The sequence below is a fragment of the Ursus americanus genome, chromosome X (assembly GCF_024610735.1).
Source record: "Ursus americanus isolate L20-20 chromosome X, mUrsAme1.1.p, whole genome shotgun sequence".
In the NCBI taxonomy this organism is placed as follows: Eukaryota; Metazoa; Chordata; class Mammalia; order Carnivora; family Ursidae; genus Ursus; species Ursus americanus.
In genome coordinates, this window is record NC_142164.1 from 78461258 (window position 1) to 78488256 (window position 26999).

Sequence of the window (26999 nt, forward strand, 5' to 3'; positions counted from 1 at the left end):
ATATAATATGCAGTGCTCATTACATTACATGCCCTCCTTAATACCCACCACCCAGTTACTCCATCCCCCCACCCACCACCTCTCCAGCAACCCCCAGTTTGCTTCCTATAATTAAGAGTCTCTTATGGTTTGTCTCCCTCTCTGATTTTGCCTTATTTTATTTTTCCCTCCCTTCCCCTGTGATCCTCTGTTTTGTTTATTAAATTCCACATATGAGTGAAATCATGTGATAATTGTCTTTCTTTGATCGACTTATTTTGCTTAGCATAATACCCTCTAGCTCCATCCATACCGTTGCAAATAGTAAGATTTCTTTTTTTTATATTGTGTGTGTATATGTATATATATACCACATCTTCTTTATCCATTCATCTGTTGATGGACATCTGGTCTCTTTTCATAGTTTGGCTATTGTGGACTTTGCTGCTATAAACACTGGAGTACAGGTGCCCCTTTGGATCACTGTGTTTGTGTCCTTTGGGTAAATACTTAGTAGTGCAATTGCTGGGTCATAGGGTAGCTCTGTTTTGAACTTTTTAAGGAACCTCCATACTGTTTTCCAGAGTGGCTATACCAGCTTGCATTCTCACCAGCAGTGTAAGAGGGTTCCCCTTTCTCCACATCCTCGCCAACAGTTGTTTCCTGACTTGTTAATTTTAGCTATTCTGACTAGTGTGAGGTGGTATCTCATTGTGGTTTTGATTTGTATTTCCCTGATGCCGAATGATGTTGAGCATTTTTTCATGTGTCTGTTGGTCATTTGTATGTCCTCTAAAAGTAACCTTATCTTAACAGCAGCTAGCCCCTCAAGGTCCTGAAAGCCTTGCTTCCAAATTCCTTAGAGACTTAACGCTATCCCTAACCCCCACTAATTAAAAACTATATAATCAGTCACTCCTCACAATCCCAGGGCAGCTCTTTCTGCCCACGGGTCCTGTCCCCATGCTATAATAAAATCACCTTTTTGCACCAAAAATGTCTCAAGAATTCTTTCTTGGCCATTCGCTCACAAACCCACAAACCTCCAAATTTCATCAGTATCAAGTAGTGCATTGTTGCTGGATAGTACAGTGTTAAACAGACTGAAGTCAGACAGCAGGGAGCAGATTATGGAGAGCACTGAAAGCAAGGGGGAACCACTGAAAGGGTTTAAAACAAGGATGATAACATAATAAAATTTGAGTTTTAGAAAGAGGCTTCTGCCGGATTCTTGAAGGATCCTTTTAAGGGGATAATTGTGGGATCTGACCAGTTGCAATAGTACAGACAAGAGATTCGGGGTGGTGATAATCAAAAGCTAGGAAAGAGGAGGTGCCAGATTTAAGAAGTATGTAGGAGTTAAATCAATAGGATCTGGCAATTGATTAGAAAGAATGAAGAGGACATCAGTCACAAGATCCAGCTTGTGTGCCTGGGGAGATGATATTACTATCAACTGAGATAAAGAAGGTTTAACGGGCAATGATTGAGTTTAGTTTAGAACATGTGTTGTAGATGCCTGAGGGACATCTGGTGTAGGGGGCCCGCATATGATTGGCTACCTCATTCTGAAGTTCAGTGGAGAAGGTGACCTGGAGGTAGAGACTGGGAAGTCCTCAGCAGAGAGGCAGTATTGAAACTAAGATGGTTGAGATCCCCAGAGACAGGGGGTGCAGAAGAAAAGGGGGTGCAGGGAGAAGACCAAAAGGAACAGTCAGGGAAGTACGAAGAACCAGGAGAGTTAGGTGTCATGGAAACCAAGGGGGAGTTAGTTCTAGGAAGAGGAAATGATCGAACATGGCAAAATGCAGCCAGGAAGTTCTGATTATACCAAGACTAAACAATGGCTGTTGATTTGGGCAATGGTAAAGTCATGATGAACTTAGGCTGGAATCACACAAGTTCATTCAGACATCAGTCCTATTTATTCAAATGGTAAACACTCAGCCAGCATGCATCCTCAGCATGTTCTCAGATTCTGGCCACATTCTCATGTTCCACACACGCCTTCAGAATTTATTTATTTATTTATTATTTAAAAAGATTTTATTTATTTATTTGACAGAGATAGAGACAGCCAGCGAGAGAGGGAACACAAGCAGGGGGAGTGGGAGAGGAAGAAGCAGGCTCATAGCGGAGGAGCCTGATGTGGGGCTCGATCCCGGAACGCCGGGATCACGCCTTGAGCCGAAGGCAGGCGCTTAACCGCTGTGCCACCCAGGCGCCCCACGCCTTCAGAATTTAAACCATTCATTCAAATTGTGCCCCAACAGTTACATATTTGGATGCTCCCCACCCTCATCATTTGGGGTCCTTTATATTTGCCAATGCCACCTTGGAGTCAGCTGGAGCCAGTGCAGCTCTGTCTTTGCAGGGGTAATGGCAGGCACCCCCAAGGGTTAAATGGGTTATCTTGCAGTTTTTCTCTCCCAGGGATGAAACCACCTTTGTTTTTCTCTCATCTCCTAGTAGGGTTAATACCACCTGGGGATTGTGAAGTAATGCTGGATGTTGCTGGTTCTGGTGACATGCTCCTTTGCTCACTTCTCGCCCACGTACACCCAAAGTGATGATTATCTGTTGTGTACAAAAGTTGGGTTTGCTCAGTTCCCTATTTTCTAATGATCTTAAGACAGAGGTGTGTACAATAAAGAGAGAGGATGCTCAATGCCACAAACGCCCAAGCAAATGGGAGGGGCTGGGACCCAGAGCCCAGTGGGAAGGGCAAGCCCCGAGCAGGACTCTCTTCTCTGAGACTCAAGGAAGAAATAGTGTGGGTAGAGACAATATTGAAGGTGACAAGAGAGGAAGTGTTCATTTAACGGCCTCCATTCGCTCTAAACACAGGAGTTCTTAACCCAGGGTCCACAGCCCCTTCGGAGACTGTAGGGAGAAGTCAAGCATCCTGTGGACTTGGATAGAGGGAAATTGCATCTTTGTTTTCACTATCACCAACACAAGTGTAGTACGTCCTTCTAGGGGATGTGAGTAACAATCTACAATAGTATTAGCAGTACCTGTGGTTTTGTTACCAGTGGAAATCAGATTTTCTTAGCCTATCAGGGTTGTTACAGATCTCTTGAAATAATGTCATTATTTTGAAATCATGGTAGTCATGAGACCTGTTGATAGAGCTTGGGATTTAAGGTATAAATAAAGAAGCACATATATTACTAGATTACAGATGTGTTTCTTTTTATTTTGGTAATTATATTTCTTTTGTAATCTTATTTTTATATCCTATCTAATGCATGCATTATTCTGGGAAGGGATTCCTTAGACTTTGCCAGACCGCCAGAGGTTTCCACAGCCTAAAAAAGGCTAAGAGACACTGCTCTGAAGAGTAACAATAGCTAACATTTACATAGCTCTCTCTAAAGGCCGGGTACTGTTCTGATTACCCTTTTTTCTTACATAGTCATTCACTCATTTATTCCTAACAACTCTACAAGATAAGTGCTTTGATTATACCCATTTTATGGAAGAGGAGATTGAGGTACAACAGTTAAGTAACTTGCCCAAGGTCATTCAGCTAGTAAATGATGGAATTGAGATTCAAACCCGGGCCTTCTAGCTTCAGAGTCTGTGCTGAAAAGTCAAGAAGTTGAATTAGTAGGATGTCAAGGGACAAATGGGTGGAGGGTACCAGCAAGAGTGGCTAAAGAGATAAGGGGAATGAGAGAGGGTCTACACTGGCCAGAAGAAAAGTAGGAAGAGGTGGCTAGGTTGAAAGAAAATGGAAAGATCCATGGAATAACAGGGTTCAAGGAGATAAAAGAAGTGGTGAAAGGGAGGAATGCCAAAATGACTGGGACAACATGTTCAGAGTGAGAGATGGTGGTGTGTAGATGCCAGGGAAGTGGGGGAGACATTCCAGGGCATGGCAAGGTTAATAATGTCTCCTACACAGAAGTGGTTAAAATCAAGAGGAGGTGAAGGTCCCTGGAGTTAAACAGATGAAGGAATCATGAAACTAGTCCCCAAATTCTCCCAAGATTGATTGATTGATTCATTCATTCATTGGTATTGACTGTCTAGTACATGCCAGGCAGTGCTCTGGGGATTGGGTAGCCAAGAGGTGAACCAGTAGGGGAACACCCTGCCACCGTGGGGCTTACCTTCTAGCAGGAAGAGAACTACACAGCACACACACATGCACACACAAATAAGACTGGGTTAGACAAGGCTCAAAAGCCTTTAGGCACAATTCCATGACCCCAAAAGTTCTGAAAAGCGTAAGGTTGTTTTTTCACACTTTGGAGCCCAAACCCATTAGGCGACAAAACCTGACCTGAAGTAATGTGAGGCTACCTATAGTCTTGTTTCACACTTAGTGTTAATGTTCATGCTTTTAACTCTGTAAATATTAATGCTTAATTATAAGTGATGCTCTCTACCTTTCTCAGTAGTTATGTAGTATAGAGTATATGCCATATATAGAGTTATGTAATATGGAGTAGGTCTTCCTTTGTAAAATTGGAAAACAATCTGAATTCCAAAACACACCTGGCCCCAAGATTAGAAAAAAGATTACGGGCCTCTAAGTGCTATGCAGAGAATTCAAATATGCAGTGTGTTGGTTCACAAATTGGCCTCTGTACATGGAGAGCATGGAGAGACCAAAGATAGAGGCAGATTGCTCCAGATTGGTAGGTGGCAGGTTTAACAAGCAAGGGAATTTACATACAAGGCTTGTCTTGGACAGCTGAAAGATGAGTAGATCTCTGCACCCACTAACTGGAATCTTAAAAACTTATATAGAGGCTTTAGCTGGGTTCAGTCATATGTTCAGTCCAGATGGTCTCAACAACATCTTACTCTCTCAAGGCTATGTCCCTGGAATGGCTCCGGCCGTGGGAACATTGGGCAGAACATACATTCCAAAGGCAGGGGAAGGGGTGAAGAGATACCCATTGCCAGCTCCAGCTCTTAGGTCAACCAGTGGTCACCTCCTCGATACACTCCTCCAACACCATGGGATAATAACGAGGTGTGCACAGCTTGAGTGGTCAGGGAGAGGAGGTAACGTTTAAGCTTAGTTCTAAATGATCAAAAAAAGAAGAAAAAAAGGCTGCCACGCGAACATCGGGGAGAGAGAATTCAAAGCAGAGGGAACAGCTAATGCAAAGATGAACACAAAGAGGCCATGTGGCTGGAGCATACTGGACCCAGGGAAGGGTGCTATAAATTGCTGGGAGGACTTCATGTAGTTGGAAAGATTGTGAATCTTGTACTAAATCCTTTGAGGAATATGTTATAGTGACCGTGAGTGTGGTGGTTATCAACAACTAGGAGGCCCGGAGGGAAGTCTTTCTGGGTGGGAAAGCATGTGGGGAGATACTTCAGATAGAGGTTGGTGCTGAAAATGTAGACTAAGATTTATGGCTTGAAGACCTTGGCTTGGGGAAGAGTATAAAAGGAAGTCAGATTAGGTAGATTAGGTGGGCTCGAGATTCTAATCGGGATGCTGCCTGAAAGATGTTCTAGGATGACCGAAGACCTGGGTCTAAAATGACAGTGTCTGGTTGAGGTCCACTCAGCAATGTGTGATTTGGACTTCAGGATTTAAAATAGGTTTGACACAGATAGAGGACAGTAGAAAAGACTGAGCTGATGAAAGATGTTTTTGCTTCTCTATTTATGGCTCTCTGAGCTTGTGCTTCTCAAGAATGTCTGTCTCAGAATGTCTGTCTCCTAGCTTCTCTGTCTCTTAGTGGCTCTCCACATCCATATCGCTGTGATCCTGTCTGGCATCTCTGTTCCTCTCAGTCTCCTCCTTAACATATTTCTCCTTGGTGGCTCTCAGGATTTCCATCTTTGGATATCCATGTCTATGTCTCAGAATCTTGTTCTCTGTCCCTTCCTTTGTGTCTGTACTGTAATTACCTTTTCCCTCAACTGAACTGTGTCCTTCTGGAAGGCATGAACCTTTTAGTATTCCTCTTGGTATTCCCCGTGATCCGCACACAGCCTCTCCTCCTGAGAGGAGTCTCTCCTATGTTTATGCTTCAATGAAGGCTTTTTCTGAGGAGTAAGGAAAACTCTCAATCTTCTGTCCGCCTACTCCCCGCCGAGCTGGCCGCCTGCCCAGAGACCAGCTGGAGAGTAGGTCGGAGAAGGTGGTTGATACTGTACTGCGCCAATCGGGTTCTTTGTCCAGTTGAAATAACTCTGGAGGCACCTTGCGGGCGGCCTCGCCCTCTCGGCGGGGGACGCGAGAGGCTGACGCCACGCCCCAAAGACTTGCTCAGCGGCCCGCCCCCTCGCCCTCCCCACCACCCGCTTCCGCCTCGGCCAATCAGCGCCTGCCCGACCGTCCTGCCCGCGGAGAGTTCGGAGCAAGATGGCTGCGGCTTGCCGGGGCGTGAAGGTAGCGGGGTCTTTGCTCCACCTGGTCGCTCCGCTGCGCCAGCGGGGACCACGCGGCCGTGGATCTAGGGGGGAAGAGATGGGTGTTGGGAGAAAGGGTCACACTTTTCTAGGCCTGGTAGTGCGGCGGTTGGGCTTGGAAGGTGAAGGTCAACTCCGAAGCATATGTGTGTGGGGTGACTGGGTGGGCTCTCTGGGGGTGAGACACCAAGTCCTGTCCTGAAGGAGAGGAAACACACGTGGGTCACACCGCCGTCGCAGAAGCCTGGAGAACAAAGGAGCCTCGGTCGCTGATGAAAGGGTGGGGGTGGTCTGCACAGTGTACCGTTCACCGTTCCTTTCTTTACAGGGCCTGGTTGCTCTAATAACCGGAGGAGCCTCTGGTCTAGGTCTGGCCACGGCAGAGCGACTGGTGGGGCAAGGGGCCACTGCTGTGCTTCTGGACCTTCCCAACTCTGATGGGGAGATCCAAGCCAAGAAGTTAGGAAAAAGCTGCGCCTTTGCCCCAGCTGATGTAAGTGTGGGCATGAGGTCACAGAAACCGGCCTGGGAGCCCATGGGGTCCCCTTCCCTAAGGGTGCTATCTGTGTGGACAGTGGACCCATCTCCTTGTCCCTTTTGGCCTGAGCCATCCATCCAACACTGTGGGAGCACCTGCAATAAGGAATGTACAAAGCCTGGATCCACAGCAGTGGGGATGGGAATTGGATATATCAGAGTCTCCAGGAGGGGGTATGCATAGTTTGAAAATGCATATTGTGCCCTGTAATTTTATATTTACAAAGTTGAAAAACTTTTCATGAAACAAACTACAAAAAAAGCTTGATGAAATCATCTTAGCAGGTAGAGGTACAAAAGAGCTAGTTTATCATATCAGTAATTCTCGAAATGCTCTGGTCCACAGAAATCTCCAGGGGTATGTGAATTTATCAAAAGAGGGTATAGGTTTGAAAACAGTTTTGAACACTACAGCACCTAACATTTTCACTTTTGCCCCACTCTCATGTTTTCTTTCGGCGTCATCCTTGCTTACACAGTTCTGTTGTTACTCAAAGACTTGGCCTGCGCTCCCTTTACCCAGGTTTAGTGGTGAGTGTGCGTGCTGGGAGATGAATACCTTCTCCACCTCTCCCTTTGAAGGTGACCTCAGAGAAGGACGTGCAAGCAGCCCTGACTCTAGCCAAAGAAAAGTTTGGCCGTGTGGATGTGGCAGTCAACTGTGCAGGCATTGCAGTGGCCATCAAGACATACAACTTAAAGAAGAATCAGGTCCATGCCTTGGAGGACTTCCAGCGAGTTCTCAATGTAAGGCCTTGGAGGTTCCCTAGGGGTGTGAGTAAAAGGTATTTGGCTGTGGGTGCCTCCAAAGCTTTTAGGGGACAAAAGGTCCTACACCATGTCTCTACTGGTCTTTCAGGTGAATCTCCTAGGCACCTTCAATGTGATCCGCCTGGTGGCTGGTGAGATGGGCCAGAATGAACCAGACCAGGGAGGCCAACGTGGGGTCATCATCAACACTGCCAGCGTGGCTGCCTTTGAGGGCCAGGTGTGTGGGAAAGGGCAAGGCTTGTGCCATCTTGGTGACTTGTTAGGGCCCTTCACGTATGAATGACCTCTACTCCTTCTCCAGGTTGGACAAGCTGCATACTCTGCTTCCAAGGGGGGTATAGTGGGCATGACCCTGCCCATTGCTCGGGATCTGGCTCCCGTGGGCATCCGAGTGATGACCATCGCTCCAGGTAGAGATACTCCCTCCCTGCCACACCTGGGATTGGGTAGGATTCATGGGCAGTTGAGAGGGGAAACTGTCTACCAGCTAAGCAGCAATAGCCTTCCATTTCTGAGCATTGGGAAGTACCATAGGTAGGGCTAAGGTGAGGGGGGAACCAGGTAAATATGAAACGAAGGGTGGGCTTCTGACTCTGCCTGTCTTGTCTAGGCCTATTTGGCACCCCGCTGCTGACCAGCCTCCCAGAAAAAGTGCGCAACTTCTTAGCCAGCCAGGTGCCCTTCCCCAGCCGAATGGGTGATCCCGCTGAGTATGCTCATCTAGTACAAGCCATCATTGAGAACCCATTCATCAATGGAGAGGTCATCCGGCTAGATGGGGCCATCCGCATGCAGCCATGAAGGGAGAGGGCAGAGAAGACACATGCTCTTCTGTCCTTGCTTCCCTTGGAGTACTTTACTGCAGCCTGGGAGGATGTCCCAGAGCCATCTTGGAACTCTGCCCAGCAGTCACACTCTGTGCCTAATAAAGTCTCTATTTCTCACACGTGCGTAACACTGTGTGCTGGGGAAACTGGCACGGGGAAGAAAGGTGAATGGGTGAAGACTGACAAGGTCAGATGCTCCAAGCCCAGGGGCGGGGTGGGAAAGGCAATACCTCATACCTTTTGTGTCCCATGATAGCACACGGCCTTGATTTTAGTGAATAACTTTATTACCTAGGGTCAAAGGTAGGGATAGTGGGGGAAGGGGTTGGGGGAGGAGACCTGCAGCATTCTCCTGACTCCCAGCTTTTAATGAGCTTGAGGAGGGAGGAGAGAGAGATGAGCATGCTGAGCTCAGCGGCTGCTGGTGTTGAACTGTAGGTGGTACTGGGCCGCAGGTTGATTGGTGTAGATTATAGAATTCAGATAATTCTGCCTGTGAAAGAAGTACAGAGGCGTCAGCTGATGAGCTTTCCCTCTCTCCCTGACCCTTCCCATCCTTCTCTTGGCATTCATCCACATTGCCACCCCCTAGAACTCACTGGGCTTTTTGCTCCTTAGCCAGTTGCTGATTGAAGGAGCCCAGCCCCCTTCGAAATTCAGCACAAAGTTCCCTCTCCTGTTCCTCCAGCTCCATTGCTGCCTGGGCCAAGTGCAAGGCCTGGCTTTCCCATTCGGCATCCAGTGCTTTGTCGGCCTGGCGCTGTGCCTCCTTTTCATGGCGTTGCACCTCCTGGACTTTCCTGATGGCAGCTCTCTGCTCTGGAGTCATGCCCTTCCAACAATAGGGCAGGACCCGGTGGGGAGCCACAGGGTGCTGGGCAACCTGGGGGTTCTCGGTCAGTAGGTCACTCGTGATCTGGTTCTGGATCTCCATGAGGTTGGCCTCCTGTTCGCGCTGCCGCTCATGGCGCCGCTGCTCAGCCAGTTCAGCTGCCTGGTGGGGCCCCCAGATATGAACATTTGGGTAAACAACTTCAGGGAACTCTCAGTCACAGGGGAGGGGAAGACATGGCCCTACTCTCCTCCATCTCTGAGAGAAGGAATAGCTCTTGCCTGGCCTTTGAATGACCTAACATAGGGGGAGGGGTGGAATGGACAAGGAACTTCCCAGCCCTCTGGAAACCCGTAGACTGAGAGGCTGGGGAAGGGAGGGTGGTGTTCTGCTCTCAGGTCACCCTGAGTCAGGATGTGGGGAAGAGCATCTTTTGCCCTAAGAGGGTCCTTAGGTGAAAGGGGATGTTCTCAGGTAGATGAGAGGGCTGGTGTTGATTCAAGAAAGGTTGTGTGGGCAAAGACATGGCTAAGTTCCCCAGGACTTTGTTCAAGGGGTTGGGGAGAGCCTGGTGCACTGAATGGCCCAGGCCATACCTGGGCTTTGTTGGCGTTGGCCATGGCAGACATCATGGCCACGCGACAGGACTCCTCTAGCTTGGCCAACTGGGCAGCCCGCATGTCGACAGCTAGGCGCAGCTGGTCATTGAGCATATCTACACAGAGAAATATGGCCAGGGCACTATACTGGCCTGCCCCATTCCTGGTTCACTCATTCAGCCATTTGTTCAACAAGCTTGGTGGATGTGTGTATGTGTATGTTTGGGAGGGTAATGTCCTAATTATAGGGATGTGGAAGGAATTACTCTTTGGGGCTTAGGGATAGCCAAAGTAGCAGCAACAAGGATTTCTCAAGTGCCTAAGTGAAAGATGCAGGGAGATGGACCAAACATAGATCATACCACTGTGTGGCAATGACAGAGGTGTATACAGGGCATTATGATAGCTTTGGGTGGTGGGTGAGAGAAAGGCTTCCAAGAGGAGGTGATCCTTGAAATGTGCATTGCATACAGAAAGCAAGCAAGCAAAGGGCATGCCAAAGCCCTGTTTTATTCTAGCCACACCTGTTTCTTTGCTGTTTCTAGATCATGCCAGATACTGCCTCAGGGATTTGTAATAGACATTATTCTTGGCTCCGGCTCTTTTGCTTCCCCCAGGTCTTGCTCAAATATTGCCACCCCAGTGAGGCCTTCCCTGTCTCTCCTACCTAAAATTGCAACTTTCCTGTCCCCAACATTTATCCCCCTTCCGATTTATTTTTCTCCCTACCACTTGTCACCATCCAATATACTCTATATTTCACTGACGTTGTCTATTGCCTGTCTCTCTCCTCACTAGGAAGTAGCCTTGGTGAGGGCAGGGATTTTGTCTGTTTTATTCACTCCCATGCCCAGAACCTAGATCAGAGCCTGGCACATAGTAGGTGCTCAATAAATATTTGTCAAATGAATGAAGGAGACCAAGAAACAGTATGGTCTGTATCTGAAACTACAAATAGTCTGCTCTTGCTGGAGCATAAAATGCAAGTGGCTAGGGAGCTTTGTAGGGGCCAGACTAAGGGCCAGAAATTTGCCCTGAAGGTGGTGGGAACATGGAAGGATTTTAAGCAAGGAGGAGACACAATTAGATTTGTATTTTAGAAAGCTCCTCCTAGGGACCAGTATAGAATACAGTCAGGCTGGTGGGGGACAATGGAGGTAAGGAAGCCATCTCAGAGGGCTCAAAGCAGGCCCAGTATATAGAAGGTTACATCAGCAGTACGTGATGAGAGTAAAGAGCGGGGGAGATTTGGATGCTTCCCAGAGTCCTGGCTTAGATGACTGGGTGCACGGTGTGGCCACCACTGGAAGTAGAAGATACAGAATGAAGAGCAGGCTAGGGAACATGGATGAATTGTTTAGGAAGGCTGAGTTGAAGGTGGTCAGCAGGCATCTAGATATCTGATTCTGTGGGTACAGAGTCCTCAGCACAGAGGTGGTGACATGGCAGCTGAAACCAGAAAAGGGTGGAGGGCACTTGAAGAAAGTATGCAGGGGAGGGAAAGCAGTGTGCCAGGGACCAAGTCTCAAGAAAGAAAGGTGTAAAGGAAAAGGAGCCCACAAAGAGCAGACACGGACGGAATGGTCAGAGAGCTAAGAGCAGAATGTACTAGTACAGAAGCCAAGGAAGAGGGAGGCTCAAGAAGGATGTGATCAGAGTCAAGTGCAGCAAGAAAGGTCCAGTCGAGGAGGAAAGACTAGATAGAGCCTCTTGTACTTGGTAACACAAAGGCATTGGTGATTTTACTAAGAGTCGGGTCATTGAAGTTGGGTGGGGAGAAAAGGGGAACTCCCAGGGGGTTGAGGAAGAAGACGGCAAGCGGAAGCAGATTTTTCAACAAATACAACTGTAAAGGAAAACAGCTAGCTCACAGCACCTAGAGGAATCACAGGGTGCAGGGAGGCTTTAGTTTTTTAAGAGGGGTTAGACATAAGCATGTTTACAGCAGGCACAGAAGGGACCAGTGGAAAGGGAAATGTTGAAAACACGGGGCAGGGGATACCTGAGAGAGCACAGCCTGGGCGCGGGTGGAGGGAGCAGCAGGGATAATGGGGGTCCCTTAAACATAGGCTTAAGGCTTGGCTTTGAGGAGATACAGGGACATGGACTTCAGAGGCTGGAGGGTGGCAGGGGGTAGGGAGGATGGATAGGTGTGCGTGGTTTCATTTCATTCTTCACAGCAACCCAGAGAGGAAAGGAGCAGTACCATTTTTCAGGTGGGGACACCAAGAGGTCCAGAGGTGAAGTCAAAATGCCCAAGGTTACACAGTCAGCAAGTAGCTGGTTGGAATTTGAAGCCAGGTCCCTTGAGGAATCAGCCCACACTCTTTCCATTACACTACGTGGATGCTCCCTTGATATCCTGCTGTCCCTGTTGCCTAGCTCTGCCTTCTCATACATCTGCCTGCTGCCGAAGGGCAGCTGGCCCCGTGGCGCCTTTGCACCTGCTCTGACAAAAATCACCAGATACTCCTAATTTCAAAATCCAACAGACAGGTTTCTGTTCCTACCTAAACTTCGCCAGAGCATTTGCCATGATGGATGGATCCCTGTCTGAAACGCCTCCCTTGATCTCTGACCCTGCTTTCTCATGGTGACTGAGAGAAGGCAAGTCTGGTGGAGTGGCCGTGTGTGGGCTCTGGAGCCAGCCTGCCAGAGTTCACTTCCCGCCTCCGTCACCCACTAGTGCAACTGGGCAAGTCATTTAACAACTCTGTTCTTCAGTTTCCTCCTCTGAAAATGGGGATAATACCAGTACTTGCCTCATGGAGTGGCTGGGAGGATGGCATGAGTCATGATGTGGTAGCAGGCTTAGCACAGTGTCTGATACACAGTAAGTGCCCAAGAAAGGTTAGCTATTATTACTATTTTATACATCTTTTATCCTACCTCCCTGATCCCTTTATTATGAGCTCCTTTTCCTCTACTCATTCATTCACTCAAGACACATTTACTGAGCATCTACCATGGACCAGGCAGTGTGTAAGTCACCGGAGTTGTAATAGTTAATAAGACAGCTCTGACCTTTGTCCTCACAGAGCGCTCACCCTTTCCCAGGCTCCATCCAGGCTTAGCATTCTTCTGTTCCTTAGCAAACCCTTCCCCTGCCTCAGGCCTCCAGGTCTCTCCCTGCAGCCCAGACTGCCTATATGCCACCTTATGATCATATAGATACAGGGCTACCTGTTGGCCACCCCCTCGCTGCAGCAATAGTCTGCTATCTTATTTCCTTGCTCTAGTCTTGCCCTCTAATCCAATCTCCACAATGTTCACAAAAGTTTTATGTCTAAAACACAAATCCTGTGGCACCAGTGCACAACACCCTCCCCCTCCCATGGCTCCTACCTCATTCAGTAAAAGCCAAAGTCTGCACCATGGCCTGGAAGGCCTGCGGGATCTGACCCCTTCACCTCTCTGACCTCATTTCCCATCTCTCTTCCCCTCACTTGGTCTACTTCAGCTACGCTGGCCCCGTGGCCATTTCTCAAACCTGCCAGACACCCTCTCTCCCGCCTCCAGGCCTTTGTACTAGCTACTTCCTCTCCGAGAGCTTTTCCCTGGATTGTTTGCATTGCTCACTCCCTTGTCTTCAGATCTGTATTCAAAGGTTACCTCAGTGAGGTTTTCCTTATTTAAAATGGCAACTGTGCACCCCTTTCTCAAAGTCCCCACGTCGCCCGTTTTGTGCTTTATTTTTCTCCCTAGCAACTGTCTTAACCACCTTATACAGTCGACCCTTGAACAATGCGAGGCTTAGGCAACCAACGCCATCCCCGCCCCCCCCACAGTCAAAAATCCGCATGTAACTTGACTCCCCGAAAACTTAACTACTAATAGCCTACTGCTGCTGTTGCTCTTACCAATAATGTAAAGTCGATGAAGACATACTTTGTATGTTACATGTATTATATATTGTATCCCTACAATAAAGCTAGGGGAAAGAAAACGTTATTAAGAAAATCATAGGGGAGGGGGGCCTGGGTAGCTCAGTTGGTTGAGCATCTGACTGTTGGTTTTGGCTCAGGTTATGATCTCAGGGTCCTGAGATCGAGCCCCGCATCGGGCTTGGGGCTGAGCGTGGAACCTGCCTGTCCCTCTCCCTCTGCTCCTCCCCACTGCTCCCTTCCTCTCTCTCTCTCTCCCTGGAATAAATAAATAAAATTTTTAAAAAAAAGAAAGAAAAAGAAAACCATAGGGGAGAGAAAATACGTTTGTAGTATTGTATTTATTTTTAAAAATCCACATATAAGTGGACCTGTGCAGTTCAAACCCGTGTTGTTCAAGGGTCCACTGTATATTTTACTATTTTATCTTGTTTATTGTCTGTCCCTGTTAGAGTGTGAACTCCATACAGCAAGGATTTTTCTATTTTTGTTCACTGTGCCAGGCACAAAAGAGGTAGCTTAATATATGCAGAATATTGAAATTGTCTTGTCACTCTGCTTTAAACCCTTAAATGGTTAACCATTGCCTACGCAATAAAGTCACAATTCCTTAGTTTGGTGTAGAAAATTCTTGCACATTTTCTCTTCCTCCAAGCTCTCAACCCTAGGCTGCACTAACACTAAACTGTTCATGCATCCTAAACCCTTGGACTATTCACAGCCCCACTTCTCTACCTCTTGCTGCCCCCTCTGCCTAGAATGACCTTGTTTTGACCCTCTCCCTGACTTGGAAAAATTGTACCCAACTTTCCAAACATTGATTCCTAACAGCTGACTTGTGCCACCCCTACCATCCTGCCTCCCTTTCCTTGTGAGAATTGACCACTCCCATATTGATGTTCCCTCCACGTCCTATAAACACTTCTGTCACAGTACCTGTCACAGCACCTACCAGTTAAAGCATAAATATTTGCTGATGAATGACTTGTGCAGATATGTTTTCCTCTTTCCCTAAACTGATTTTCTAGAAGGGGTATGGTTCCGTGGGATCATGGAAGGCAGGGTGCTGGTCTTGTTTACTCTGGTCTCCAATTGTTCATTGAACAATGATTTATTGAGTTCCTGACACCATGGCAGGCACTGTACAAGGCAACTGGGATACAGTGGTGGAAATGAGAGATGCAGTTTGTCTTTAGTGAGCTGACATTTTTGGAGAAAAGACAGACATTCCACAAACACTTCCAGAATCAGTGATATCTCTGACAAATGGTAAACTGAACAGGATGCTATAACAGGATGACTTGAAAGGTGAGCAGTGCAAATAGCTAAGAGGCGATCCTCGCCCTCGAAGGGCTTACTCTAATAGAAGAGGAGGATGTGGTTGCAGATAGTGTCATAGAAATAGTCGCTACTGGTTACTGAGCACTGAAGTTTGTGCTTTATATACAGTATCTCATTTCATTCCCACACAAGCTCTACATGGCATGAATTATTGTCCCCATTTTAAAGATGAGGAAGGTGAAGCACTGAGAAGAAAATTCATTTGCCCAAACCAGGTGGTAAGTGGCAGAGCCGATAGGTCTGTCTTCACTATGCTGCCTCCACATGATGGGAGTTCCAGGCTGATTGGTACCAATGGCTACACGGTCAGTGACCGAAGGAGGTCGGGGAGTTTGGGGTCTGCTCAGTCTAACCTTTCAGCGTCAGCTCTGTGGGTAACTGGACCTCCCCACTCCCTGGGAGTTGTACCTGGCTCAGAACAACTCCCCACCAGGCCTCGGGTCTCAGCCTGGAGGCGCAGCTATTTACCTGCACATTTCTCTTCGGCCTTGACTTGCTGTTGCTCCTGCAGCTGCCTCTCCAGACTGTATCTGAACTGTTCCTGCTGCATTTTCAGGCATGTGGCCCTCTCCAGATCCTCCCCAGCAAAGCACTGCAAGCTGGCTGGGCCACAGGGGGGATCACTGTGGCCGAGATGGGCTGGAAACTCCATCCAGAGACGGCCAGGATCCCAAAGGTCAAATTCTCGCCTGTTCTTGAGCTGCTGCTTTTGCTCCCGAAATTCCTGGACTTTCTTGGCCAGCCGACGTGTCCGTTCTGCCTGTTCCTTCTCTAGCATCTGGGCTACCAGATCATACTGCTCCTGGTAGGTACCTGAGGGTGGTGGGCAGGAACATGGAGAAGGCCCCACAGGAGAGACAGAGCCCACTCATCATGGCCTCTGCTCCCAAGGCCCATCTGGTTTGTCCCACCACACCCCAGGCGTCACGCCCCACTCCAAGGCAGAAGCGCCCTATCTCAGCCCACTCAGGCCCTTACACTATCCTTCTTGGCTTGCCCTTAGCCTTGAGCTCTTACCATAAGCTGCCTCCTTGCTCTGCTCTGTTGCCTCTCGAAGCTTTCGCTCTTCCACCTGGCTGTTGAGTGCTTTGACATCCACCTGATCCCAAAGAAATGAGCTAAATCAGGGTAGGGGACCAACAGCGGGCCTTGAATGCTCGTAACACAAACTGCTCAGAATTTACCCACTTTGGAATCCTCCTATAGATCCTCAGTACCTACTGGATAATGTTCTACCTTCTGAACATGGTCTAGCCTCTGCCTCCTTCTCCAGCCTTATCTCAGTACCTTCCTCCTCTGCCCCACCCTCAGAGCTCTGTGCTCAGAGTTCCCTGTGCATCTGAGGTTGTTGGGAACAAACAGCCTTTGCTCCAGGTGCTCCCTCCACTGGGAGGGAACTCTCTTTCTTCCTCTCTTTACCCAAACTCCTGTTCATCCTTCAAGACCAGCTCAGTCCTCACCTTTCTGATTCCTTTTGCAGGTGCCATTCCCATAGAATCTAGGACCCACTGTCCACATTATATTGAAGTTTGCCTCTGTTGATTTCCTCCACCAGACTGTGAGCCCATTAAGGGCAGAGACTGGGCCTTAGTCAGCTTTGTACCCTACCGCCCAACCCAGTTTTCGGCCCAGAGAAGACCCTGAGGAAATGCTTGCCAACCGGATCTCAATCACACCACACATCTCTCAGCCAACTACTTACTTATGTCAGGCACTGCGCCACCACCATATGTTAATATTCACTTTCACACTTCCTTTATTTAGCTTCATTTTACTGAGAAGGAGCCTGGAGCTTAGAGAAGATAGGTGACTCATTCAAAGCCACACATCTAGTAAACAGCAGACCTGGCCCTTGAGCTTAGGTATGAGGTCTTTTCCAGAATACCATGCTGCATTCCCCCCCATCCACCTACCCAGCAATCTATTTTTTTCTTAAACTATCAATATTTTCTGTTTATTTTGATTGTAATTCCTTTAAAACATTTCAAGATAGTGTAAAAGGGAATACAGTTTAGTGAAGAGTAAGTCCCTCCCATCTCTGTCGCTCAGCCCGGTTAACAGTTTCTTATGTAGCCTTCCAGACAGCATTTAGGCATACACAATACCAAATATTCTTTAGACTTCTTTTGGCTCCATGTTACCTGTCTCTTGAGAACCAGGCCACTCAGCCCAGAGATGACTGGAGGAGAGTCAGCTGTCACTGGCTCCTCTTCCCCTGCATCCCCAGCCCCCTTCCTTCCCTCACCTGGGAGTGGATACCTTCTATCTCCTTCCTTTCCAGCTGGAGGGCCTGCTTAAATCAATGAGGGCTATAACAGACACTGCTACATTCCTCTCTGGGTGCAGGAGTGAGGTGACCCCTGGTCCCAAGGAAGTCCTCATTGCCTACTCACCCCCATGACTCGGGTCCGCACATTGAAGAATCGGCTCTGTCGCTCTTTTTCTCGATTTCTTCTAGCCTCGATGGCTGCCTCCTCCTTGGGATCTGGTGACAGGTCTACCTTATACATCTGGAGCAAGGGGTGGAATGGCCAATCAGTGCTGACCACCATCCTTGACTGCACTCCTACCCCTATTCCTTTCTTCCTATAGCACCAATAACACCAGTTATTGATTCCTACTGATTATACCTCCTGATATACTTCATATCTGTGTCCTACATCTTTGCTGTCACCACCCTAATTCAGGCCTCACAATCAGGTGCCAGACAGTATTCTCAGGAGCCTCAGTGGCCTCCCTTGCTCCAGTGTTACTCTCTCTACTCTTTTCTCTGCACTAGCTACTGGAGTGATCTTTCGGAAAGCAAATCTGACCATAGCACACCTCAGCTTCAAAACTTTAAAAGCAACAGGGCACCTGGCTGGCTCAGTCAGTGGAGCATGCGACTCTTGATCTCAGGGTTATAAGTTCAAGCTCCACGTTGGGTGTAGAGTTCATTTAAAAATAAAAAATCTTAAAAAAAGAAAAACCTTTAAAAGCAGCTTTAGGGGTGCCTGGGTGGCTCAGTTGGTTAAGCATCTGCCTTTGGCTCAGGTCATGATCTCAGAGTCCTGGGATCCCGCCAGCGCCAGGCTCCCTAATCAGCCAGGAGTCTGCTTCTCCCTCTCCCTCTGCCCCCCAGCCCCAGTCATGCTCACTCTCTCTCAAATAAATAAAACTTTAAAAAATAAATAAAAGCTTTAAAGCAAACGGCTCCCCAGTGTTTACAAGATAAAGTCTAACCCCCTTTGCCAGATTTATAAAAGTCTTCATGATCTGACCCTTGCTCATCTTTCCAAGTCTCAAGCTCATTTACAACTCTCCCCCCTTCATGTTATGCTCTATTTGGTTTTCCCCATTTCAGTAAATGGCAGCACTATTTTCCCTTTATTTGTTACTTATTCTCTAGTCACGCGAAAGGCTAGAGGGCTTATATTTGCCTGTGTTCTGTCATATTTTGGGAAGCCCACTTTTGGCAATGTGAGCCAGCCAAAACCACAGCCAAAAACACTTTTGCAACCATAAATCTGATCACGTCTCTCACCTGCTTAAAATCCTCCACTGGCTTCCCACTGCACTTAGAATGAGATCCAAACTCCTTACCATGGGTTTCAAGATCCGGCTCCTGCACACCTTTCCAATTCATCCCACATCACAGTCTCCCTCACTTACAGTCCTCCAGGCACACTGGCCTCCTATCAAGTCCTCCAACACAACAACTGTTCCCATCTCAGGGCCTTTGTACATGGTGTCTCTTTGTTCAGAATACCATTCCTCAACTCCTCCTATAGCTAGTTGCAATCCTTTATTTATTTATCCTTTTTTAAATTTAAATTCAATTAACATATAATATATTATTATTGGTTCCACAGGTAGAGGTCAGTGATTCGTCAGTTATATATGACATCCAGTGCTCATTACATCAGGTGACCTCCTTAATGTCCATCACCCAGTTACCCTAACCCCCTAACCCCCTGATCCTTTAAAAAAAAAAAAACCATTTTGTGACTGAAATACTTGATGTATACAGCAGAATATATATAACCCATATGCAAGTTAAGAAGCATGATAAAAGAGGGGTGCCTGGGTAGCGCAGTCGTTAAAGCGTCTGCCTTTGGCTCACGGCGTGATCCCGGCGTACCGGGATCGAGTCCCACATCGGGCTCCTCCGCTATGAGCCTGCTTCTTCCTCTCCCACTCCCCCTGCTGTGTTCCCTCTCTCGCTGGCTGTCTCTCTCTGTCAAATAAATAAATAAAATCTTTAAAAAAAAAAAGCATGATAAAAGAGACCCATGAACCAACTCCCCAACTTAAGAAACAGAACTTGGTCAATATTATTAAAGTGTCTTATGTCTCTTCTCCCTCATCCTTACCCTAAGAGACAACCACTGTGCAAATGTTAACATTTGCTTACTCATAGGCATTAATATACTGTGTATGAACCAAGGGTTGCTGGAGGGGAGGGAGGGAGGAAGGGGGATGGGGTAACTGGGGGATGTAATGAGCACTGGGTATTCTATAAGACTGTTGAATCACTGACCTCTACCTCTGAAACCGGTAATACATTATATGTTAATTAATTGAATTTAAATTAAAAAATAAATAAAATGAAAAAACAAACAAAATATACTGTGTATGTATAGGACTCCCTGGACAATATTTTGAAATATTCTCTTGTTTTGGAACTTTATAATGTATCATGTAGTATGCATTTTTCTTCATCTTACTTTTTTTCACATGTTCAGTCATTTAACAAATATTTGTGGAGTGCCTACTGTCAGACACTCCTTTAAGCACCTGGGAGACATCAAAGAACAAAACTGACAAGAATCTGAGTCTTTGTGAAGGTTACTTTTTGTGGGGGCAGAGAGACAATAAACAGTACATTAAAGAGTTTGTAAGAAGATGATAAGTGCTATGGGAAAAAATATAGAGCAGGATAAAGGGAATTGGAACTTCCAAGGAAACGGGGAGTGTTGCAGTTTTAAATGTGGAAGCCAGGGAAGGCCTAATTGAAAGGGTAATATTAGAGCAAATACTTGAAGGTGAAGGAGTCCCCCATGCAAATATCTAGGAAGTGAACACTCCAGGCAGAAGGAAGTACAAAAGCCTTAAGGTGGACACGAAAGGCACACATTCAGGGGGACAACAGGAAGGCAAGTGAGTGAAGGAGAGGTAAGTAGGAAGTGATATTAGAGAGATAATGTGGGGGGGGCAGAGCACGTAGGACTTTAAAGGCTGTGGCTTTTACTCTGAGAGAAATGGGCAGCCATTGGAGGGTTTTGAGCAGTGGGAATGATGTGTTCTGCCTTTGATTTGTAAAGGATCACTTCTGGCTGCTGTGTGAATAGATTGAGGGGACCAGAGGCAAGGCTAGAAGCAGGGAGACCAGACAGGAGCCTACTGCAGTCGTCCAGGCAAGAGATGATGGTGAATCATGTCAGGTTAGTAGCAGCAGAGATTGTGAGAAGTGGTCAGATTCTGGATACATTTTGAAGGCAGAGCCAACAGGACTTCCTGATAGATCAGATGTGCAGTATGAAAGCAGTATTAAGAATGATTTCGAAGATTTGAGCTGGGGCAATCAGAGGGATGGAGTTGCTATCAACTGAATAGTCTGTGTAGGGACAACAGTATGGGATGGGGGGATCAAGAGGTCAGTTTGGAAATGTTAAGTTGAAGAGGTCTATTAGATATCTACTGATAGCAGATGGTATGGTGAATTTTATTATCTGTCAAAAAGATCTGCTACTCCTCCCCTACAGAAGGCGTATACATGCATATCTCATTGCCCTCAACGTTATCCACGTGGTTGGTTTTGCCCTCTGCTATGGGAGAACTGACATGTGCTCTTCCCAAACAGAACTAAGAGCCATTATGCGATTGCCCCCCACTTTCTTCTCTTCACTCTCTGCTATGAGACTGGCAATGTCCCAGGTAAGACTGGCAATGTCTCCTTCAGTGTTGGTTCTGGAATGATGGCATAGAGCAGAGATGTAGCCAACCCACATCAGACAAGCAGCATGAGTGAGAAATCCTTGTTTTTCTAAGCTACTGAGATTTTGGGGTTGTTTGTAACCTCAGCATAATTTAGCTTATCCTGACTGATACAAATGAATTTAAAGCTATGAGGCTGTAACAGATCTGTAAGGGAGTAAGGTAGATGGGTAAGAATGGCCTAGGGGAGATGGGGAGAGAAGGAGGAGTCAGCACTGGAGACGAAGGTGAAGTGTCTGGTGAGGTGGGAGGGAAACCAGGAGAGTGGTGTCTGAGAAGCTTTTGGGAGAGAGTGAGCAACTGACGATATGTTAAGATAAGGATTGAGAACTGACAGGTTTAGTAATGTGAGGGATGCTGATGACCTTAACAGAAACATTTCTAGTGGGGTTGTGGGGATGAAAACCTGACTGACGTAAGCTCAGGAGAGACTAGGACTACACAGCACAAACAACCCAGTTTATTATTTTTTTAAACTGCAAAAGACGGAGGATGAACCTGCTGATTAAAAGAAATATATATACAGGTGGGGAAGTTTCTCCAGCATATATCTAGGAGTGCAAGTGCTGATCATGGGGCATAAGTGTACTTAACTTTACAAGATAATGCTAAGTTGTTTTCCAAGGAAACTGTACCAATTTACATCTTCACTATGGTGTATAAAAACTCCAGTCAATCCATGTCCTCCGCAATACTTGGTACAGCAGGCTTCTTAATTTTTGCCAATTTGGGAGTATAAAATTATAATTACCAATTTTTATTGGAATTATCATTATTGCTAGTGAGGCTGCACATCTTTTCATGTGTGTTTTGGCCATTTTTGATTACTCTTCTGTGAATTGCTCTTTCACACCTTTTGTCCATTTAAAAAAAAATCAAGTTGCTTGTCCTTTTCTTATTAATTTTAGGAGTTCTTTATGTATTAAACACACTAATCATTTCTTAGTTTAAATGTGGCAAACAGGGGGCCTGGGTGGCTCGGTCAGTTAAGCACCTGCCTTCGGCTCAGGTCACGATCGCAGGGTCCTGGGATTGAGCCCCAGGCTGGGCTCTCTGCTCAGCCTCTCCCTCTCCCTCTGCCCCTCCCCCTGCCTGTGCTCTTGGGCAAATGATCGTGCTCACTCTCTCTTTCTGTCAAATAAATAAATAAATAAATAAATAAAATCTTAAAAAAAAATCAATGTGGCAAACATCTCCAATCTGTGACTTGTCTTTTCATTTTATTATTATTTTTTTTAAAGATTTTATTTATTTATGTGACAGAGAGACAGCCAGCGAGAGAGGGAACACAGCAGGCGAGTGAGAGAGGAAGAAGCAGGCTCCCAGCGGAGGAGCCTGATGTGGGACTCGATCCTGGAACGCCGGGATCACGCCCTGAGCCGCAGGCAGACGCTTTCACGACTGCGCTACCCAGGTGCCCCATTTTATTATTTTTTAAATAATATTTACTTATTTTTAAAGCAAGATCTATGCCCAACGTGTGGCCTGAACTCATGACCCTGAGATCAAGAGTCACATGCTCTACCGACTGAGCCAGCCAGGTGCCCCTCACTTTATTATTATTTTATGGTAATTTTATGGTAACAATTGATACATAAAAAAGAATATGGTTAACACTCATGTAAGTTACGAAGCACAACAACCAAATGAACACCTGTGAACCCTCTGCAGAAGCCAGAAAATAAAACATTATCAATACTATGTGCACCCATCCATTTTTTCACTTTCTTTGTTGTACTTTGGATGAATTTATATGTAGTCAAATTCAGCAATCTTTTCCTTTAAGCTTAGGAGTTTTCATTATTTAAGAAATCCTCTGAGGTCATATTCTGCTATATGTTCTAAAATGTCTAGAATTTTGCCTTTCTCATTTAAGTTTTTAATCCATTTGGAATTGCACTTTATATACAGTGTGAGAGGCAGGGATCCAATTTGATTTTTTTCCAAGTTCCGTCTTATCTTTTTAAATGGAACACTAGTTCCTGTCAATTATATGAGATTGCTGTCCTTTGGTCATTTTGTCCCCCTAGCCTGATTGTGACTGTTTCTCCCAGTTGAATTCATTTATGGTTCCTCTACTAGATTTCACCAACCAAGCTTTCTCTTTCCTGGACTTGTCATAAGACTTTTAGACTCTCCCCAGCCTCCAGATGTCATTTTAAAAGTGGTTTCAGGAATGGCTATGGCAACCCCAGATCCTTTCCATGTCTAAGTCTAAGCACCAACCCCAGCCAACTCATTCCATTTGTGCCCACAATGTAAGGTCACTGAAGGGGGAGATTTGGCAGATATTTTAAGCTTCTTGGATTCTTAAGGCCATGACCTTGTAATGAGTAGGTGGTATAAGGTGTAGGGGGATGAAAGTATGAAGGAGAAGGATAGACAATATGGGGAACAGAGAGGGGAAACGGACGGGGGGGGGGTAGAGCAGGCAGAAAAGGAAAGGGGAAGGAGGTCAACAGGGTAGTACACAGCAATGGAGGACCGAGAGCAAAAGAAGGGGAAGGAGGAAAGCAAGGGAGGGGCCAGAGGGGGATGGAGACGAGGAAATGGGGTGGGGATGAAAAATGAGGAGAGACAGATAAAATGGGGAGAAAGGAAAGAGAATAGAGATGGAGAGCAGTGGCTTAGGGACCCTGACTCCCAGAGGTTACACAAAATACCTTTCTTAGCAACGAGTGTCAATTTTGAGGCTCCCAGGTTGGGTCTAGGTTCAAGTAGCCAACAAGTGGCTCGAGTCCAAGACTATTCTTAGGCTACAGCAACAATCTCTGAACTCTGCTTGGAGAAAAAGGAAGGAGGCAGGGGATAGAGGCAGTGCCTCTGGCCATAGCTTTCCCCAGCTCGTGACCCTGCCGCTTCAGAGTACCCTCATCTCCCTTCACACTCCATCCCTTTTCACCCCAGCCCCCTTCCCACCCCAACCCATCCCTACCCCTGTTCCACTGCACTTCCAACCCTACTTCACCCTCAGCTTGGTCTGAGCTCCCCTAACGCCAAATCCTCCCGCCGCCCCTCCTCCCCGTACAACCCTCGCTCCCCGGGGGTCCTTCCAGTCCCCGACCCTGTTCTTGTTTGAGCCTTCCAGCCTGCCAGGGTAAAGCCGCAGCCAAGCTCCCACCTTCCTCTTGCCCTGGAGGGCATAACCCTGCTGTGACTTGTCTCAGCAAACGTGGGCTCCCATCCCGCCTGCTTCCTCGGATCCCCAAAGTTGCTGCGTCCTCCGTCACCACCTCTATGGCTCGGTACGCAGGGTCAGCGGTTTGCGTTGCCACGCAACAAGAAAGGGGGGCGGGACCCAAACTCCTGTTTTAAGCTCGCGCACTGGCAACGGCTCAACAAACTTCCACGACACGCCCCTTGTTCCGCTCTCGCCGGAAGCCGGAAATCCCGTTAGGCCCGGACTTATTCTCGCGAGGTTTGTCGTACGCCCGGCCTGCACTGCGGTGTTTCCCGCGCGGGCTACCCCAGTTCCCGGGCGTACGGCGCGGCCTTTTGTACAGCCGCCGGCGCCGTCGCCGTCATGGGTTTCCTGAAACTGATTGAGATCGAGAACTTTAAGTCGTACAAGGGTCGGCAGATTATCGGACCGTTTCAGAGGTTCACCGCCATCATTGGACCCAATGGCTCTGGTGAGATAAACCTGGCTGCGGCCCTGCGCACGTCCCGGCCTGGACCCCCTAATCCGGTAGCAGAGTAGTACAACCCAGCCCATGCGACCTGAAATGTCACGAACCTTCACAGGTTCTTTTCCCTCCGGAGCGGGTTCAGGTCGAGCTTGCTTTCCCCGCTTGGGTACTCTGACTCTAACCTCTTCCCCAGGTGCCACTTGTCTACTCTTTGCGCGGCCCCCGCCCCTGAGTGAGTGGTACGGGCCGTTCTGTACTTTACCCAGCCCACTGCCCCCTCCCGCCAAAAGTGGCGCGTCCGGAGTTGTCCGCCAGTCGCGGGCCGCGCAGTTCCCCGCTGGACCTGCTGAATCTGGCTACTTACCCTGCCTTCTTTGAACTCTTCGGAAAGTGTGGGACCGCTAGTAGGCTTCCCAAGGCCTCCGGTCCCCAGCGGTACACTTTTCCCTCAGCCCAGCGCCCCCTCCCGCCTCTCTTTGGTATGCTCCAATTCCTCCTTTTTTTAACTGTCCTCCCGAGGCGGCACTTTTGAATTTCTGACCCAGCGCTCCCGTCTCCAGCGGGAGTGCTTGGGGTGTCCACCCTCCACCTCCTTTTCAGAGGTGGGGATGGCTCGAAATACCCCCTTTGTTATCACTGAAACCATTGAAAGGATTCATTCGCTCGCCAAATTTATTGAATGCTTACTGTTTTATAAGGAGTTGTTCAAGGTGCTGTGGAAACAGCGGAGAATAGAGTAAGCCTTGCTGTCAGGGGACTTGCGTTCCAGAGGGGAAAGACAATAATAAAGAAGGAGAAAATACGACAACTTTTGGCTATGATGAATGCTATACAGGAAATGAGGTTGATGGCATACAGTGACTTGGCTGGTGTCTTTAGAAAGAGCGGTCAGTATATGCTGTATGGTGTATTTGAAAGTTGCTGAGAGAAGAGATCTTAAAAGTTCTCATTACAAGGGAAAAATTGCTTATGTGAGGTGACGATGTTAACTTATTGTGGTAATCATTGTTTGATATATGCAAATAGGGAATCATGTTGTATACCTGAAACTAATACAATGTTTTATGTCAGTTATATCGCAGCAAAACTGGGGGGGATGGGGGAATGGTGGTCAGGTAAGACCTCGATTTCCTATCTTAACTCCTTTTCTCTAAATGATACCCTATTGGAGTGCCTGGGTGACTCCGTTAAGCGTCGGTTAAACTCTTGATCTCAGCTCTGGTCTTTATCTCATGGTGGTCAGTTCAAGTCCGCCTGTTGGGCTCCATGCTGGGCATGGAGCCACTTTTTTTAAGAAAAGTAAATAATGCATTATGGATTCCTCCCATCTACCCTCACAAGCAGTCTGTTTGGAATTCTGCTGTGTTCCTCCACCCGGGAGATGTTCTAGCTAAATCATTTCCTAGCATGAGGGGCTGCCCTTGCTGACATACCTCAAACTTATGAACCTTCCCTGGAGTTTTGCCTGTGGTTGGTGCTCTTTGTAGAGCAAGGTTTTTCAACAGCGGCACTGTTGACATTTCTAGCAAGATAATTCTTTGCTGTGGGGTTGGTCCTGTGCGTTGTGGGATATTTAGCAGCATCCTTGGCTTTTACCCACTAGGTTACGGTAGCACCCCCGCCCCCCAGGTGTGATAACCAAAAATGTCTCCAGACATTGCCAGTGTCCCCTGGGAAGTGGGCCCTGCTTCCGCCTCGCTTGAGAACCACTGGCCTAGAGGGCTAATGCTTGGGGTTCCATTCCAGTTTCTTAGGATTTTGGTGTGGTGGCCCCTGTTGAAAGAGCCAGAATGCACCTCTTGGCATTCACTCCTCTCAGCATGCGTAAATTTGTTTACCCAGCTGTTCCAAAAAGACGCTTAATCTGGACCTCCTCCCCCCCACTTCTTCAATGCCCACCTCCACAAGCCATTCCTTGGGTCCCCTCGGTGAATTACTCTTCTTCTCTGGCACACAGTAAACACTTGGTACATGTTAATGCTTATTTTTTTCTGTTTTGTATTCACGGGATATGTTTTTGTATCTTCTTCATCACTGGTTTATGATTGCCCCCGAAAGAAGACATTCCTTTAAACATTTTATCAGTGTTCAGTTCATAATGCATGTTATACAAATGTTTACAGTATTGAATGATTGCTAGTAGGGAGGGCTTTGGTTGTGAGACGTTCTTACTATCCCTGGAGAGCATGGAGGAAGCCCGAAGATTGGGAGTGGATGCCTTGAAGTCTGTCTTC

General features: G+C 47.3%; 3 protein-coding genes across 6 annotated transcripts in view; 2 read left to right on the top strand and 1 right to left on the bottom strand.

The window, feature by feature from the left end:
• The first annotated feature begins 6213 nt into the window (after positions 1-6213).
• On the top strand, positions 6214-8621 carry HSD17B10 (hydroxysteroid 17-beta dehydrogenase 10). The gene is made up of 6 exons (XM_045799361.2): positions 6214-6349; positions 6698-6862; positions 7489-7653; positions 7766-7894; positions 7979-8087; positions 8288-8621. The coding sequence occupies exons 1-6, from the start codon at positions 6323-6325 to the stop codon at positions 8476-8478; spliced, it is 786 nt and encodes a 261-aa protein (XP_045655317.1). The 5' UTR covers positions 6214-6322; the 3' UTR covers positions 8479-8621.
• A 148-nt stretch (positions 8622-8769) lies between these two features.
• Positions 8770-25204, bottom strand: RIBC1 (RIB43A domain with coiled-coils 1). 3 transcript variants are annotated; one of them, XM_045799359.2, is made up of 8 exons: positions 24258-24470; positions 23800-23914; positions 17554-17670; positions 16178-16259; positions 15629-15973; positions 9933-10051; positions 9104-9498; positions 8770-8997 (listed from the first exon to the last, which is right to left on the bottom strand). In XM_045799359.2, the coding sequence occupies exons 3-8, from the start codon at positions 17668-17670 to the stop codon at positions 8916-8918; spliced, it is 1140 nt and encodes a 379-aa protein (XP_045655315.2). In that variant the 5' UTR covers positions 23800-23914; positions 24258-24470; the 3' UTR covers positions 8770-8915. The 3 variants fall into 3 exon arrangements, with proteins under 3 accessions (XP_045655315.2, XP_045655314.2, XP_045655313.2); XM_045799358.2 differs by lacking the exons at positions 23800-23914; positions 24258-24470 and adding an exon at positions 25130-25204; XM_045799357.2 differs by lacking the exon at positions 23800-23914 and having other exon boundaries at positions 24258-24469.
• SMC1A (structural maintenance of chromosomes 1A) overlaps positions 24563-26999 on the top strand; it is a 39435-nt gene continuing 36998 nt past the window's right edge. For both annotated transcript variants that reach the window (XM_045799356.2, XM_087859605.1), the window contains exon 1: positions 24563-24768. In XM_045799356.2, the coding sequence (XP_045655312.2) occupies positions 24660-24768 (109 nt within the window). In that variant the 5' untranslated portion in view covers positions 24563-24659. The remainder of the gene's footprint in view (positions 24769-26999) is intronic.